This window comes from Babylonia areolata, chromosome 16 (genome assembly GCF_041734735.1).
Source record: "Babylonia areolata isolate BAREFJ2019XMU chromosome 16, ASM4173473v1, whole genome shotgun sequence".
Taxonomy (NCBI): Eukaryota; Metazoa; Mollusca; class Gastropoda; order Neogastropoda; family Buccinidae; genus Babylonia; species Babylonia areolata.
In genome coordinates this window covers 3676405-3693904 of record NC_134891.1, presented here as the reverse complement: position 1 = coordinate 3693904, position 17500 = coordinate 3676405, and the positions used below count along the sequence as shown (strand labels likewise).

Below are 17500 nucleotides of genomic sequence, written 5' to 3'. Positions count from 1 at the left end.
ATGTATGAATGTGCGTTTGTGTGTGTGTGTGTGTGTGTGTGTGTTTGTAATATATGCTCATTTTGAAAATGAAAGTACCAGACAATATTCGGATTGTTCTTTATCATGTTTCATTAAATGTAGCATCTGTAACGGTTTGTTTGTTTGGGGGAGACGGGGGGGGGGGGAGGCGGGGGGCTGGGGGGGGGAGGAAGACAAAAGAGTTTGCAAGTCCTCAAAGTTTAGTTGGGTCAGAAGGACACGGACATAAGGACAACCACCGGGAAAGGACAATTACAGCTCCTGTTTATCACGTTCGGATCCTCTGCGTCTCTGTCTCTCTCTCTCTCTCTCTCTGTCTCTCTCTCTCTCTCTCTCTGTCTCTCTCTCTCTCTGTCTCTCTCTCTCTGTGTCTCTCTCTCTCTCTGTCTCTCTCTCACTCTGTCTCTCTCTCTCTGTCTCTCTCACTCTCTATGTCTCTCTCTCTCTCTCTCTGTGTCTCTCTCTCACTCTGTCTCTCTCTCTCACTCTGTCTCTCTCTCTCTGTGTCTCTCTCTCACTGTCTCTCTCTCTCTCTGTCTCTCTCTCTGTCTGTCTCTCTCTCTCTCTGTCTCTCTCTCTGTCTCTCTCTCTCTGTCTTTCTCTCACTCTCTCTCACTGTCTCTGTCTCTCTCTCCCTCTCTCTGTCTCTTTCTCTGTGTCTGTCTCTCTCTCTGTCTCTCTTTTCACTTTCTCTCTGTCTCTCTCTCTGTCTCTCTCTCATTCTCTCTCACTATTTGTCTCTCTGTCTCTCTCTCTGTCTCTCTCTCTCTCTGTGTCTCTCTCTCACTCTCTCTCACTCTGTCTCTGTCTCTCTCTCTCTGTCTGTCTCTCTCTGTCTCTCTATCACTCTCTCTCTCTCTGTCTCTCTCTCACTCTCTCTCACTATTTGTCTCTCTGTCTCTCTCTCTGTCTCTCTCTCACTCTCTCTCTCTCTCTCTCTCTCTCTCTCTCTCTCTCTCTCTCTCTCTGACCACCACTACTGCTGCTGTTGCTGCACTGCTACCACTCCCGCTACTACTACTACTACTACGACTACTACTACTACAACCACTACTACACTTTCTACTATTATTATTATTGTTTTTATTGTTATATCATTATCATTTTTATTATTATTGTTGTTGTTGTTGTTATTGTTCTTATTAATATTGTTAGTTGATGATGATGATTTTTTTAATTATCATTATTGTTATCATAGTTACTGTCATTATTATCAGGGCAGTCACTGTGACTGGGCCTGTTAAATTGTTCGTGGGGGGGGGGGGGGGGGACGCTGCACTGCCGAACGCAAACGCAATCACCAGCCGTCTCCTCTGATTTGTGGCAGTCGTGATGGGACAGGGCCAAAGTTCCGTGCAAAACTTCCCTCCTCTACTGTCCATTCAGTGACGTTGTCGTCTGCACACTTCTTTCGATGTCTGCCTCGTTTTCATTCTCCCTCTGCGCTGTTCCCTGAAAAATGGCCTCTTGGAGAGCCCCCGTCAGATGGTGTCAGGAGGCCATGTACACCTTCTCTAGACGACATATATTATAATCGGCTACCCACAAAAGCAAAACCAAACAGCCAGGACGAATCACATCCAGCTTTTGGGATTTTCGAGATGTTCCTCTCTGGTCGACGGTACAGAAGTATAAGGACGAAAACCAATCGCTTCATCAATAGTTTTTTTTTCCCCCAAAGCAGTCAATGCCCTGTCTCTCGAACAAATCCAGTATGATAAATAGAATTGTGCAATCAACAGCCATCTATCTGAAGATCTAATCATCAGTCCAAGCCACATCTAATATGCGGCTTCTGTTCAAACGCGCGCGCACGCGCGCGTGTGTGTGTGTGGGGGGGGGGGGGGGGGGGTGCGGAGAGGTGCATATGCGTGTGTGTGTGTGCAGTGCGTGCAAGTGTGAGTATGCACACGTTTTTGGATTGATATGCACTTGTATGCATCATAATTTCTACTGTAACTGTGTTTGCGTATGATTTTCGATTTATGCTCGTACCTTGTTATGTACTATCCCCTACCAATATTCCTTGTGACCCCGGTACACTCGGTAATAAAGACATATCCTATTCTGTTCTATTCTATTCTATTCTATACAGAGCAGTAAAATAATTCAAAAAGTTATTTGAAACATACACACACACACACACACACACACACACACACACACACACACACACACACACACACACACACACACACACACACAAAACCAAACCTCTTTGACTGTTCACCGGAAATTACCGCAAGATGACGCAACAGTCTCGCTGGGTGGTTGGTATCTTGGGTAAACATTTACCCCTGACAGCCACCCGATCCTACCCTGACAGCCATCATTACAACACGAACATAAACACGAGCTTAAGACACCCCCCTCCACACCCCCACACCCCATCCCTATCCCACCCCACACCCTCACCCCACAACCACCTACCCACACATCACCCAACCTTTCAGTACTCCACTCGCTCTCCCAGGGGCTTTGAGAGTCGTCATGCTTCATCAACCCCGCCAGCACAAACACTCATTGATCGGAAAACAGGCTTTGCTTAATTGAGCATGACTGAATCCCTGAGCTAATCTGAAGATTACGACTTGTTATTGCGTGAGGAGAGGAGAAACGACGAACAATTAAAAAAAAAAAAAGAAGAAAAGGTAAAAAAAAAAAAAGATAATTAAAAAAAAAGACATAAAGGAATAAAGTAACACAACACAACACACACACACAGATATAGGTATATATATATATATATATATATATATATATATATATATATATATATATGTATATATATATATATATATATATATATATATATATATATATATATATATATATATATATATATATATTGAAAAGGAAACAAAACATCTGGAAACTTACAATGGTATTTAGTCCATCACTTTTTCTTGGAAGCGGCAGAATAAGAAAAAAAATTTAAAGAAAGGAATGACTGAAAGAAGGAATATGAGTATATATAAAAAATAAAAAATAAAAAAAAAAGAAAGGAATAAAGTAATACAAGTTTGTTTGGTTGGTTGGGTTTTTTTGTTTTTTTTAAGGGGAAAAGCAAAACACTTGGAAACTTACGATGGTATTCAGTCCATCACTTTTTTTCTGAAGACGGGGCAGAAAAATGAAAGAAAGAAAGGATTGAAAGAAGGAAAAGGAGTTTTTTTTATTTTTGTTTAAAAGAAGAAAGAAAAGAATAGACTTATATGTGGGGGTTCGGGGGGGTGGGGTTGTTTTTTGTTGTTGTTGTTGTTGTTTGTTTGTTTGGTTTTTTTTGGGGGGGGTTGTTTTTGGGTGTTTTTTTTGGTGGGGGGTTGTTTGTTTGTTTTTTTAAAGGGGTAAATCGACAGGCGCAATGGCCGAGTGGTTAAAGCGTTGGACTGTCAATCTGAGGGTCCCGGGTTCGAATCACGGTGACGGCGCCTGGTGGGTAAAGGGTGGAGATTTTTACGATCTCCCAGGTCAACATATGTGCAGACTTGCTAGTGCCTGAACCCCCTTCGTGTGTATATGCAAGCAGAAGATCAAATACGCACGTTAAAGATCCTGTAATCCATGTCAGCGATCGGTGGGTTATGGAAACAAGAACATACCCAGCATGCACACCCCCGAAAACGGAGTATGGCTGCCTACATGGCGGGGTAAAAACGGTCATACACGTAAAAGCCCACCCGTGTGCATACGAGTGAACGCAGAAGAAGAAGGAGGGAAATCAAAACACTTGGAACCTTACGACAGTATTCAGTCTATCACTTTTTCTTGGACGGGGCAAAAAGAATGAAAGAAAGAAAGGATTGAAAGGGTTATTTGTTTTGTTTTTTTTAAAAAGAAGAAAGGAATAAACTAATAATAAGAAAGAATTGGAAGAAGGAAAATGAGGTTGTTTTTTTTTGTTTGTTTGTTGTTGTTGTTTTTAAGAAGAAAGAAAATAATAAAGTAATACAAGTTTGTTTGTTTGTTTGTTTGTTTTTAAGGGGGAAAGCAAAACACTTAGAAACTTACGATGGTATTCAGTCCGTCACTTTTTCTACAGACGGGGCAGAAAAATGAAAGAAAGAAAGGGTTGAAAGAAGGAAAATAAGTTTTTAATTTTGTTTTAAAGAAGAAAGAAAAGGATAGAGTTATATGTGGGGGGGTGGGGGGTGCGGTGGGGGGGTATTGTTTGTTTTTGTTTTTTGTTTTTTTGGTTTTTTGTTTGTTTGTTTTTTGGTGGGGGGTTGTTTGTTTGTTTGTTTGTTTTTAAAGGGGGAAAGCAAAACACTTGGAAACTTACGACAGCATTCAGTCCATCACTTTTTCTTGGAAGGGGCAAAAAGAATTAAAGAAAATAAAGGATTGGAAGAAGGAAAATGAGGGGGGGGGGGGGGTATTTAAAAAAGAAGAAAGAAAGGAATAAACTAATAATAAGAAAGGATTGGAAGACGGAAAATGAGGTGGGGTTTTTTTGTTGTTGTTTTTTTAAGAAGAAAGAAAATAATAAATTAATACAAGTTTGTTTGTTTTTAAGGGGGAAAGCAAAACGCTTAGAAACTTACGATGGTATTTAGTCCATCACGTTTTCTTCAGACGGGATAGAAAAATGAAAGAAAGAAAGGATTTTAAGAAGGAAAATGAGGGATGGGGGGGTATTTAAAAAAAAGAAGAAAGAAAGGATTAAACTAATAATATAAGTTAGTTTGTTTTTTCAAAGGGGGGGGGGGACAAAACACTTGGAAACTTACGATGATATTTAGTCCATCACGTTTTCTTCGAAGGGGCAGAAAAAAATGAAAGAAAGAAAAGTAAGGATTGAAAGAAGGAATATGAGTAAAAAGAAAGAAAAAGAAGAAACTAGGGGGAGGGGGGGGGGGAGAGATAAAAAATTGGAAACTTACGATGGTATTTTAGTCCACCATTTGTCGAAAGAGGGGAAAGAAAGAAAGAAAGAAAAGAGAAGAAAATTTTACAATCTTATGGCGGCTTTTAATCTATCACTGTTAGTCAAAGGCGAAGAAGAAAGGGAGAAAAGGGAAGAAAGAAAGAATGAAAGGAAGAAGAAGAAAAAAAAAAAGAAAGAAAGGGGGAAAAACAAACCCAAAGAAATATGTGAAGAAGACAAAAATGACTGCAGGATTCTTCAAAGACAAAAAAGCTTCTTCGGGTTTTCTTTCTTTGTTTCTTTCATTGTCTTTCTTTTAAATGGTTTGGTTTTTTTGTTTTGTTTTGTTTTTGTTTTTGTTTTTTTACATTCATTTATTCACTCATCTTTTTCATCCACGTTTTATTTCGTCCTTAAACACAGGCACAATTTTGCGAAGTATGCACTTCTTTCTTTGAATTTTTTTCCCCGCATACTTTTTCCTTTTTGGTCTATCATCGTAAATATCCAAGATGTGGAGTTAGTTATCCTCTCTATCGTTTTTTTCAAGCATTCTTAATTATTTTTTTTTCCTTTCCTTCTTACTTTCTTTCTTCTCTCTTCCTTCCTTCATTCCTTCCTTTCTTTCTTTCTTTCGTTCTTTCTTCTTTCCCTTGACGAAAAAGGTCATGAAAGAAACACCGCAAAATATTTTCCGTTTTTTATTTTATTCCTCTCTCACTTCTGTCTTCTTTTCTTTCATTTATTCTTCTTTCTGTTTTCTTTCTACGTTTCTTTGTCCCCCCCCCTTAACGAACAGTGATATATCAAATACCGGCATAAGCTTCGAACCCGGGTGTGGCCGTGTATGGGGGAATCTAAAATGAGCGGCGTGGGAGTAATGCCACTGAAACGGTGCAGATGATGGGGCAGCAAAAAAAAAATAAATAAATAAAAAATTGTCATTTCCGGACTATGACCATTAAAACAGCAGAGGAGGCAACTGCTGTCCCGACTATCTGGGATAGAATTTGATTATGGCAGAGAGTGTCTTGCCCAAGTTACACAGCCTATCTCCTCCACTCTCGGCCAAGAGGGTTTTAGGACAGTCGGCGTTATGAATGTCCCTCCAATGGCTGCTTGGCTGCTGCAATACTTGGACGCTCATCATTCGTTTCCGCAGTCGGGTATCAGTCATGCACATTGCAAGTATTGCACCACAAACTTGACGGTTTGTATTAGATTGCTGAAACACCATGAATGCATTGTGTACCTCTCTCTCTATCCAAGGTGTTTTATTTATGTTCTGTTTTCACGACTCATGATCCTTGTTTTGTTCCTGAAAGGTTTCATTTTGTGGAGTGGGTTCGTCGGGGTTTTTTTGTTGGTTTGTGTGTGTGTGTGTGTGTGTGTGTGTGTGTGTGTGTGTGTGTGTGTGTGTGTGTGTGTGTTTCTATTGTTTTTTTATGTCTTTATTGTTTATCCACATGTTTATTTATTTTATGTCATTTTATTTACTTTTTTTTTCTAATTTCTTTGTTACAGGCATTGGAGCAAGCCACTCAAAGTTTTGATGAAACTGCTTTCAAGGAATCAATCTATGCAAGTGAGTTTATCGATCAAACGTACGGATGAGTTCATTTGCGAATCGGTTTGATGTTGGACAAGTTTCGTTTATTAATTTTATTTTTGCCTTTCTGCAAGTTTATTCGTGCATGGATGAGTTTGCATGATCAGTTGCCTCAAGTCTACACAATTATTCATCAGTGCAATGTTACACATGTTTTATTTAATTATCTATGTGACTTTAATACTTCTTCGAAAATGTCATTGCGTGTTCTGTTAAATCGGATTTTGGGGGGTGTTTTTGGCAGAAATAAATTTTAATGCGAATGAGAAAGCAACTTAGGGACTGTGTGACTGACAGACTACATGATGGATTGACTGACTGACTTACGGACTGTGTGACTGACTGCATGACGGATTGACTGACAGACAGACTGACTTACGGACTGTGTGACTGACTGCATGACGGATTGACTGACAGACAGACTGACTTACGGACTGACTGACTGACTGACTGACTGCATGACGGATTGACTGACAGACAGACTGACTTACGGACTGACTGACTGACTGACTGACTGCATGACGGATTGACTGACAGACAGACTGACTTACGGACTGTGTGACTGACTGCATGACGGATTGACTGACAGACAGACTGACTTACGGACTGACTGACTGACTGACTGACTGCATGACGGATTGACTGACAGACAGACTGACTTACGGACTGTGTGACTGACTGCATGACGGATTGACAGACAGACAGACTGACTTACGGACTGTGTGACTGACTGCATGACGGATTGACAGACAGACAGACTGACTTACGGACTGTGTGACTGACTGCATGACGGATTGACAGACAGACTGACTGACTTACGGACTGACTGACTGACTGACTGACTGCATGACGGATTGACTGACAGACAGACTGACTTACGGACTGACTGACTGACAGACTGAATGACTGACTGCATGACGGATTGACTGACAGACAGACTGACTTACGGACTGTGTGACTGACTGATTGACTGACTGAGCGGTTGGTTTCTGGTGGCAGTGGTGAAGAGCTCCCTGGACCTGGTGATGAACCAGGGGCAGCTGAACATCACGGTGGACAACCTGAAGCCCCTGATGAAGGGCCTGCAGCTGGACACTAGTGATGAGGACGTCAAGGAACTCGTCATGGATGCCCTCATGGACTGTGAGTGGTGTTTGGTTTTTGTTTGGGTTTTGGGGTTGTTGTTTTTGTAGGTTTTTTTCATGGCTTGAGGTTGTTGGTTTTTGTTTGTTGGCTTTGTTGCTGTTGTTGTTTTGGGGGGATGTTGTTGTTGTTGTTGTTGTGCTGGGGTGGGGGGGACGTGGAAGGAGTGTGTGTGTGTGTGTGTGTGTGTGTGTGTGTGTGTGTGTGTGTGTGTGTCGCACAAAATACAATCATCCATATCAACCAACCGATGCCTCCTCTGCCGTTCTGGTGGGCATAGTTGAACACCACTGACCGTCAAACAAAGTACAACCATCCATACCCATTAATCGATCCTCCTCCTCCTCCTCCTCCCTCAGCTTACGGACTCATCGAGCCCAGCAAGATCGACGGTCTGTTGCTGCGGAAGAAGCTGGAGCACGAGCTGCACGAGCTGGAGGAGTGCGTGGACGCCGCCTTCGCCGTGATCGACCAGGACAGGGACGGGCTGATCACCCACAACGACGTGTACCGCCTGATGATCCACCTGGGGGAGGTTCTCTGGGACAACCAGGTGGCGGACATGATGCAGGCTGCGGACGTAGACGGCGACGGGAGGATCAGCAAGAAAGGTGAGACCTGGTGCAGGTGGTGGTGGTGGTGGAAGAGGTGGTGGTGGAAGAGGTGGTGGTGGTGGTGGTGGTGGAAGAGGTGGTGATAGTGGTGGAAGAGGTGGAAGAGGTGGTGGTGGAAGAGGTGGTGGTGGAAGAGGTGGAGGTGGTGGTAATGGAGGTGGTGGTGGTGGTGGAAGAGGTGGTGGTGGAGGTGGTAGTGAAAGAGGTGGTGGTGGTGGAAGAGGTGGTGGTGGAGATGGTGGTGGAAGAGGTGGTGGTGGTGGAAGAGGTGGTGGTGGTGAAAGAGGTGGTGGAGGTGGTGGTAGTGGAAGAGGTGGTGGTGCAGGTGGTGGTGGAAGAGGTGGTGGTGGTGGAAGAGGAGGTGGCGGTGGTAGTGGAAGAGGTGGTGGTGGTAGTGGAAGAGGTGGTGGTGGTGGAAGAGGTGGTGATGGAAGAGGTGGTGGGGGAAGTGGTGGTGGTGATGGAAGAGATGGTGATGGAAGAGGTGGTGGCGGAAGTGCTGGTGGTGGTCGAAGAGGTGGTGGTGGAAGAGGTGGTGGTGGTGAAAGAGGTGGTGAAAGAGGTGGTGGTGGTGGAAGAGGTGGTGGTGGTGGTGCAGGTGGTGGTGGAAGAGGTGGTGGTGGTGGTGGATGTGGTGGTGGTGGAAGAGGTGGTGGTGGTGGCGGTGGCAGTGGAAGAGGTGGTGGTGGTAGTGGAAGAGGTGGTGGTGGTGGAAGAGGTGGTGATGGAAGAGGTGGTGGTGGAAGTGGTGGTGGTGATGGAAGAGATGGTGATGGAAGAGGTGGTGGTGGAAGTGCTGGTGGTGGTGGAAGAGGTGGTGATGGAAGAGGTGGTGGTGGAAGTACTGGTGGTGGTGGAAGTGGTGGTGGTGATGGAAGAGGTGGTGATGGAAGAGGTGGTGGTGGTAGAAGAGGTGGTGGTGGGAGGGTCAGGGTATGATAGTGGCTGATGGGAGGATGTTTTATAGGGGGATGGGGGGGGGTGGAGTGTGATGTTTAGAGGTGTGTTCTGTTTTTTGTTTATGTTTGAGTGGCGAGGTGTGAAATGGAGGAGGTGGTGGTGGTGGAAGAGGTGGTGGTGGGAGGGTCAGGGTATGATAGTGGCTGATGGGAGGATGTTTTGTAGGGGGATGTGGGGGGTGGAGTGTGATGTTTAGAGATGTGTTCTGTTTTTTGTTTGTTTGAGTGGCGAGGTGTGACATGGAGGAGGTGGCTGGTGGTGGAAGAGGTGGTGGTGGAAGGGTCAGGGCATGATAGTGGCTGGTGGGAGGATGTTTTGTAGGGGGGGGGGATGGATTGTGATGTTTAGAGGTGTGTTCTGTTTTTTTGTTTATGTTTGAGTGGCGAGGTGTGACATGGAGGAGGTGCTGGTGGTGGTGGAAGAGGAGGGTTAGGATGTGGTGTGCGGGTATGATGATTATTGGTGGGAGGATGTTTGGGGGGGTGCGGGGGGTGGAGTGTGATGTTTGGAGTTGGCGGGGGGGGGGGAATTCTCGTGTGTGTATGTGTTTCGTTTTGTTTTTGTTGTTGTTGTTGTTTTTTCTTTGTATTTATGTGTGCGTGTGTGTGTGTGTGTGTGTGTGTGTGTGTGTGTGTACGTATGTACGGGTGTAGGACGGTGTTTCAATTATTGGTGGTGGTGGTCAGTGTTTTTTGTGTGTTTGTTTGTTTGTTTTCTTTCTTTCTTTCTCGTCATGGTGGCAGGGTGGGGATGGAGGGGGCGTCTCTTAATCTCTTTTCTTTTATTCTTTTTCCCCCTTTTCTTTTAATTTATTTTCTTTCTGTCTGTCTTCTTCCTTCATGTCCGTTCTTCTCCTTCACCGCCTCACACCCACCCCCCAACCCCCCTCCCCCACCCCCACCCTTTGATCAATTGATAGGCGTGCCTATCAAGTACTCGTATGTATACTTTTTCCTTTTTTTTGTTCTATTACAGACCTGTTCCTGTTTCTACTTGGCCAGGAGAAAACGGTCAAACTGGAGGATCAGATCCTCACAAAATACGCCAACAAAGACACAAAAGAGGCAGAACCCAAGGCAGCTGAACAACCTGAAAAAGAACCCACGGCCAAAAGGCAGGAGGAAGAGAAGGAGGAGGAGGAGGAACAAACAAAGACCCCCACCCCCACCCCCAACCCCAACCCCAATTCCCTGGCTTCCACATTGAAGCCGGAACCACAAGACTCCCAGGCTTCCGACAGAAGGCGGAAAATGTTCGCAGGATATGCGCGACTGGTGGTGTCGACGAAGCGTGTCGCAGACAGCGAATCGGAGTCTGCGGAAACGGAGCTGAAGGAGGATGGTCTGGACGAGAAGAAGAAGGGGGAGGTCTCAAAGGATAAAACTACTGAAGCTGGTCACGTTACAGGAAACAAAGAGGATTCAGAAGCAGCCATCACAAAGCTGGACGTCAGTACAGTTTCTGGCGAAGAGGATGAGAAAAAGCATGACGAGAAAAACCAGCCAGAAAAACAGACAGGCTCCACAGAGCAAGACCAAGAAAAAAAGACTCCACTCCCCCAAGTGAACCTGGCCGCCAGCGATTGGTCCGATTCCGGTCACGTGGGTTCCGACACCGAGGACATGTATGCGGAAGACAGTGACAGTGAGGAGCAGGAGTGCGCTCCCTTAGCGTTGGAGGCGGGCATTTGTTACTTACCTGCCCCTGAGTTTGACGCAGTTGGTTCCCCTGGTTCGTTGCTATCTCCGCGGTCCACTACGTCCAGCAGTCAGTGTGGGTCACCTACTGCACGTGCAGCAAGTCAAGGTAGGTGTATCAGACATGTGCAATGTGTATGTTATCGGCATTAGATGTTTTCTTTTCCTCTGAAGCAAAAGTGGTGTTGCGTATATGGATCAGACCGCACGTTTTGACAGCTCCTTGAAACAGAAACTGAAATTTTATCAGCAGATTGGTTATTGAAGCGATGTGTAAAAACTGGAAAGGATATGTTATCAGCAGATTGGCAATTGAAGCAATTTGTAAACACTGGAAATGATATCTTATCAGCAGACTGGTTATTGAAGAGTTGTGTAAAAACTGGAAATATGCTATCAGCAGATTGGCTATTGAAGCGATGTGTTGAAACTGAAACTGATACGTCATCATCAGAGTGGTTATTGTAACGATATGGTGGCAGTCTCCGTTCCACTTCAAAAGTGGGCGTTCTCTAAGTCTAGAGCTATGATTAAACAGTTATTGTCGTCAATGTATGAAGAAGGTTCAGCACGTGGTGTTCTGAATATGTTGAATCAGAACAGGCATTACCGAACACCACCGAAATGACTTGGCAGCAGTGCAGGGTCTCCTCCAGTGAGTAGCATTAGAGCGATCTGATTTCGACATATCCCCCGATGCTGGGAGAATGACAAAAACGATACTAGGTGTTGCTTTGTGCGCAGAGTTCGGGATTGGCACGTTATTGTAAAACTTCTGAGATGTCTCTGCACTAACAGTGGCAGAAAAAAAAATTCTTATCGTAATTCTTAAGATCCAACCCCGTTATGGTCAGACTTCGAACAAAAAAAACAACAACCTAGAGTTTATGTTGAATAGAATCCTGCCAGATAGGAAAATCTTGTTGTCGTGGTTTTTTTTTTGTTTTGTTTTGTTGTTGTTTTTGTTGTTGTTGTTTTTTGTCCAAGAGAAACCTCTGAGGTTTTGTTTTTTGTTTTATTTGCTTGCTTGCTTTTTTTTTCATTGTAATTGAAAAAGATCGTCCAGAGACGTGTGTTTCGTGTTGTCCATCATATCGACAATATTTTGACGAGGACAGCTTTTGCTGTAATCCCCAGAATATGTAGGTCTCTTAACAGCTGAAAACTGCCCCGATGCTTTCAAAAATGCGAACACGATACTTCAGAATGACAGATTCTAAACATAACTTATGTATTCCTTTCCCAAACAGAACCTGAACAGATTTTAATCATATCATCTGTATTTCTTCCCCAAACAGAACCACAACAGATTCTAACCATACCTTTTTTAATTCTTCCCCAAACAGAACCTCAACAGATTCTAACCATACCTTTTTTCATTCTTCCCCAAACTGAACCTCAACAGATTCTAACCACCACTTCTTTAATTCTTCCCCAAACAGAACCTCAGTCGGAACAAGACGCCAACACCACACCCACAACCTTCCTGGACCCAGCTGACCTTGACCCTGAACGTGCAGACGCCATCAACAGCGCATGCCCAGCACGCACGAGCGAGTACGACTCGGAGCGCGAGGGCGACGGTGACTCCCTTCCAGAGACCTCCCACCAGAACCTGATCCTGCAGGAAATCGAGCAGCAAGTCCTGCAGACCCAGGAAGCTCTGGAAGCCAAGGAAACCAGGCCTGGGTGGGGTCCGACTGAAGGACAAGTTCGTTGCCATGATCACCAACGACCCGGGAGACGGGTGTGAGTCTGTGGTGGAGTCGGAAATCCACCCAACCTACGTGCCCCCGTGCGCCCGATATGCCCGAAGCGGGTATCGCCTTTCGGCGTCAGAGCTTCTGCAGGATGTCGATCAGTTCCAGGATTTGCACCAAGACGGGATGGACGTGCCTGGGCAAGGCAGTGTCTTGGGCGGCAAGGAGTGTTCCTTTGACAAGAACAACACCAAGCGGCTGAGCGTGGATGCGCTGACCGTGGACGACTACGCCAACTCCACGGCAGAGATCGTCAGTAAAGGTTACATCAGCTTCTCCTCCCCGCGCTCGGCTTCCACCGGGGTGACGACTAAGCTGCGTCTTAATGACATCACTGATGACGTCTTCTCCCCTCCCCATGACGTACACGCTGACAGCGACTTCGTGACGGCGTTCGACAAAGCGAGTTTGGCCAGAACCGCCGCCGTTGCTGATAACATCTCCGTCCACGTTCAAAGCAGCGGGCAGAGGGAGGACGAAGGGGAGGGGGAAGAAGTGAAGGAGGATGACGGAGGTGGGGGTTCCGGGTTCTTCGCAAAGACAGAACCTCCTGTGGACGGCGTTCCTCCTCAGATGCGCCCCACCTGTGACCGCGCCCGGAAGCTGTCGGCGCGCAAGGCCCCGCACGCCCCTCTCCGCAGGTCCCTGACCTGCCACACCGTCACCGTCAAGGACCTGTCTGCCTCCCAGGACAGGTCTCTCTCCCCACCCCACAAAGACAGGCCGATGATCGTCAGAAGAAAATCTTTCGTCAGACCACGCAGCTCTCAGCCCGTGCAGCCGGAGACTCCCAGTGGTAGAGAGTCCTCTCTAAACAGACGGGATTCCACCCCGCAGAAAAGACTCATTTGTCGGTAAAAGAGAATCCTCAACAGATCCTCTGGATTCCTCAAGAAGACCGAGGTCCTATGACCACGGGAGAACTCATTCACTGGGCAGAGTGAACTCTCCGCACAGGTTCAGCGACCCTTCCGTGAAGAGAGTATACTCGCCCGTCAGTCGTCTGGACTTGAACAGGGCTCACTGCGTGGACTCTGCTCGCTCTCACAACGATTCGCCCAGAAGCCGGACAAACTCGGTCGTGAGTCACCGGGATTCCGCACGAGGGTGGAGAAGAAGTGTGAGGGAAGCAGGCAGAAGTCCCGCCAACTCCCATCGTGGCCGACATGAATCGTTCAGGGCAAGGTCCGCTTCCTGTGTGTCCACGGCCCGCTCCGGGGCCAGAACGGACAGATCTCTGTATGACGGCCACGAAGAGGACGACGAGGCTGAGGAAGAGTTCCAGTTCTACGGGCCGAACTTTGACCTCATCATGAGCCAGAAAGGAGAACCCGAGGAGCTCCTACGTGAGAGCCTCTTGCGTGACGCCATCTTCCGAGCTGGTGCGCAGCATCACACAGCACGTGACGTGCACGAGGACGCTTTACACAGCGACGATTGGCCCTCGGCCACCGAGAGTCGGAAAGTGAGGATCTCCCGTCAGCTGGAGCGTGTCAAGGAGATGGAACAGCTCATCAAGCAGCGGCGACAACACATGGACGCGGAGGCTACCGACGATCACTCCTTCACGGGCCAGACGCCCGACACGGCGGAACCCGCGCTCGGCAGTCGCCCCCGTCCTCTGCGCAGAGCCCGGACCGCTACGAGCTTCAGAACCCCCAACACAGACAGGTCCACCCCCACCTCCCCCTTCCCCGACGGCGACAGCAACCCTCGCCAGACGGTCAGACCCAGGTCCTGTCTAGCACGGAGACGTATCATGTCCGCCACCATCCCCAAAGTCGTCACCATCGCCGACAGCAATGACGTCTACCACCCGGACGTGACGTCATCGGACACGCCGACCACGGACCCGGCGACGGACGCGACCCCCGACACCCAGACCACTGCGCCACAGCCCACAGTCCACGTCGTCGACCTGTCCAGTCTCCTGTCGGAGGTCAGAGAACCGGAGCAATCAGCGGACACCAACGCCGGCCCAGGGGAGGGAAGCCGCGGCCAGTGTATCAGACCCTTAACCCGCGTGCTGGTCGCCTACGAAAAAGCCCGACGGCGACAGTCGGCGAGAGGCGGCGGAGGCGGAAGTCGTCAGGATGTCGGAGACAAGGCCGTCCCGTCCTCCATTTCCCGGCAGCTGCAGCAAGGAATCCCGTACAGACCCCCCACCCCTCCCCAGTACACCGAGCCTCACAGTCATCCCCCCTCCAGGCACGCCCCTCGCAGACCCGGTGTCGGGGTCACGGGTCATGGCACAGCCACGTGCAGCACGGACCACAGGCTGAGCGGATCCTCCCACCCCCGACAGTGCTGCTTCATGCTGAGCGCAGTGCCGGGCACCACCACCACCACCACAACCACCGCCACCAGCTGCAAGGACCAGTCCCCACCAACGATAAAGTCTGTCCCCAGCGGGAACCACCCCCATCAGCAGACCTCTCAGCGCGAAGAGCTGACGTCAGAGAAGACCGCCTCTGCTATGACGATTGACTTTCCGGAGCGGTCTATGTGCGTGGTGAAGACCAGGTCTTCCGTGACTGCGCCCTGAGGGGCTGGGGAGGGGGTCGGGGGGTGGGTGGGTGGAGGAAGGGGGGGAGGGTTGTGTGTCGGTGTGTCTGCCTTTCTGTCTGTCTGTCTGTCCCCGTTCAGCAGTGCGTGTGGTATGGACTCGGCTCCAGCTGACTAACTTATTGGTTCAAGTGATGTTTCAATCTCCTCAGTTCGTCAACAATCAGCACAACTTTTTCCTCAGGACGAACGCTCTTGTATGTGCGGAGACGTGGGAATCTGGCACCAACGATTCACGGGTTGCGCGTGGACAAAATTTCCATTTATTTCTTCATTAACTCTATTACCGTGTAACCTGAGCTGGGTGGGGTTTTTTTTCCACCCCATGTGGGTTGCTCTAGGGCCTTGAGCAGCCCGGAAACGGGCTATATTTGGTTACTTTCCACATGGAGATATTTTTACTTTTGTTCACAGAATCAAAATAAGTGTATTGTATATCATTCGAAAAAAAAATGTCATTCTTGTATTTGTATTTGTATTTCTTTTTATCACAACAGATTTCTCTGTGTGAAATTCGGGCTGCTCTCCCCAGGGAGAGCGCGTCGCTACACTACAGCGCCACCCTTTTTTTTTCTTTTTTTTTCTTTTTTTTTTTTTCCTGCATGCAGTTTTATTTGTTTTTCCTATCGATGTGGATTTTTCTACAGAATTTTGCCAGGAACAACCCTTTTGTTGCCGTGGGTTCTTTTACGTGCGCTAAGTGCATGCTGCACACGGGACCTCGGTTTATCGTCTCATCCGAATGACTAGCGTCAAGACCACCACTCAAGGTCTAGTGGAGGGGGAGAAAATATCGGCGGCTGAACCGTGATTCGAACCAGCGCGCTCAAATCCACTCGCTTCCTAGGCGGACGCGTTACCTCTAGGCCCTAGGCCATCACTCCACACTTCTATTACGCTCCCCCCCCCCCCCCCCCCCCCCCCCTAAAACTCGGTACACAGATGTGCATGCAGCGTGTCCAAACAGCAAGGGACATGATCACACAGATCTGAGTGCCGAGTTTTCTGCGCAACTGACGTGCAGATCCGCGCTTATGTGCGTGGTTCGTTATGGTTTCCAGTTTCGATTAAATTTCGGCCATTGGCTCATTTTCGATTCCTTCTTGGAGTTTCGACCATCTGCATTTTTTTTTTTTTTTTTTTTTCGGTTGGTCAGTATCGATGTTCAAGTGGAAGCGAATATAGGTCTATGGATGGAAGGGAAACCTCACACGTGCAAAGATAACAAGAGAGGCAAGGCCTTCAAGACTCACTTGTGATAAATTAAGTCCCCTAGCATTAATTACAGAGTAATTTCCCTTTTTTACTATCTGCACTAAAACGTTTGCAAAATAAATAAAAATTCCATGCTTAGCAAAAGAAGTTCCTGTTTGAACAAAAAATGATAATAATGACTCCTCTTGTTGTTGTGTCAGAATAAGAGGTCAAAGTGCCATGTTTAGAGAATACAAAAAATATAAATATAACAGTAAATGCAGTTTGCATATAATTAGGCTTCTTTTTTATTTTTTTGTGCCCATCCCAGAGGTGCAATATTGTTTTAAACAAGATGACTGGAAAGAACTGAATTTTTCCTATTTTTATGCCAAATTTGGTGTCAACTGACAAAGTATTTGCAGAGAAAATGTCAATGTTAAAGTTTACCACGGACACACAGACACACAGACACACGGACACACACACACACACACACACACACAGACAACCGAACACCGGGTTTACACAAGTGAGTAAAAAAAAAAATGAGTGGCGCTGTCACTGAAATGACACGCTCTCCCTGGGGTGAGCAGCCCGAATTATGCAGAATGTAGATAATGTAGTCATTCGGATGAGACGATAAACCGAGGTCCCGTGTGCAGCATGCATTTAGCGCACGTAAAAGAACCCACGGCAACAAAAGGGTTGTTCCTGGCAAAATTCTGTAGAAAAATCCACTTCGATAGGAAAAACAAATAAAACTACACGCAGGAAAAAATACAAAAAAAAATGGGTGGCGCTGTAGTGTAGCGACGCGCTCTCCCTGGGGACAGCAGCCCGAATTTCACACTGAGAAATCTGATGTGATAAAAAGAAATACAAATACAAATAATGACATTTAGTTCCAAAGTTCTAAGGGCAGCCCGAAATATTGAAATCGCATGGTTGTGGACCACAGTAAATTATCAAATATACAGGAAGCGAGTGACGCTGTGTGCATGAGTGTGCCATGTATGTGTGTGCGTGTGCGTGCGTGTGTGTGTGTGTGTGTGTCCGTGCGTGTGTGC

At 46.9% G+C, this 17500-nt stretch overlaps 1 protein-coding gene across 1 annotated transcript in view; it reads left to right on the top strand.

Moving 5' to 3' along the window:
- The window catches only part of LOC143290727 (uncharacterized), a 29631-nt gene extending 16847 nt beyond the window's left edge, over window positions 1–12784 (top strand). Inside the window, exons 2-6 of the mRNA XM_076600242.1 lie at window positions 6413–6473; window positions 7497–7640; window positions 8000–8251; window positions 10190–11020; window positions 12354–12784. Of these exons, the coding sequence (XP_076456357.1) occupies window positions 6413–6473; window positions 7497–7640; window positions 8000–8251; window positions 10190–11020; window positions 12354–12664 (1599 nt within the window). The 3' untranslated portion in view covers window positions 12665–12784. The remainder of the gene's footprint in view (window positions 1–6412; window positions 6474–7496; window positions 7641–7999; window positions 8252–10189; window positions 11021–12353) is intronic.
- Window positions 12785–17500: the final 4716 nt, after the last annotated feature.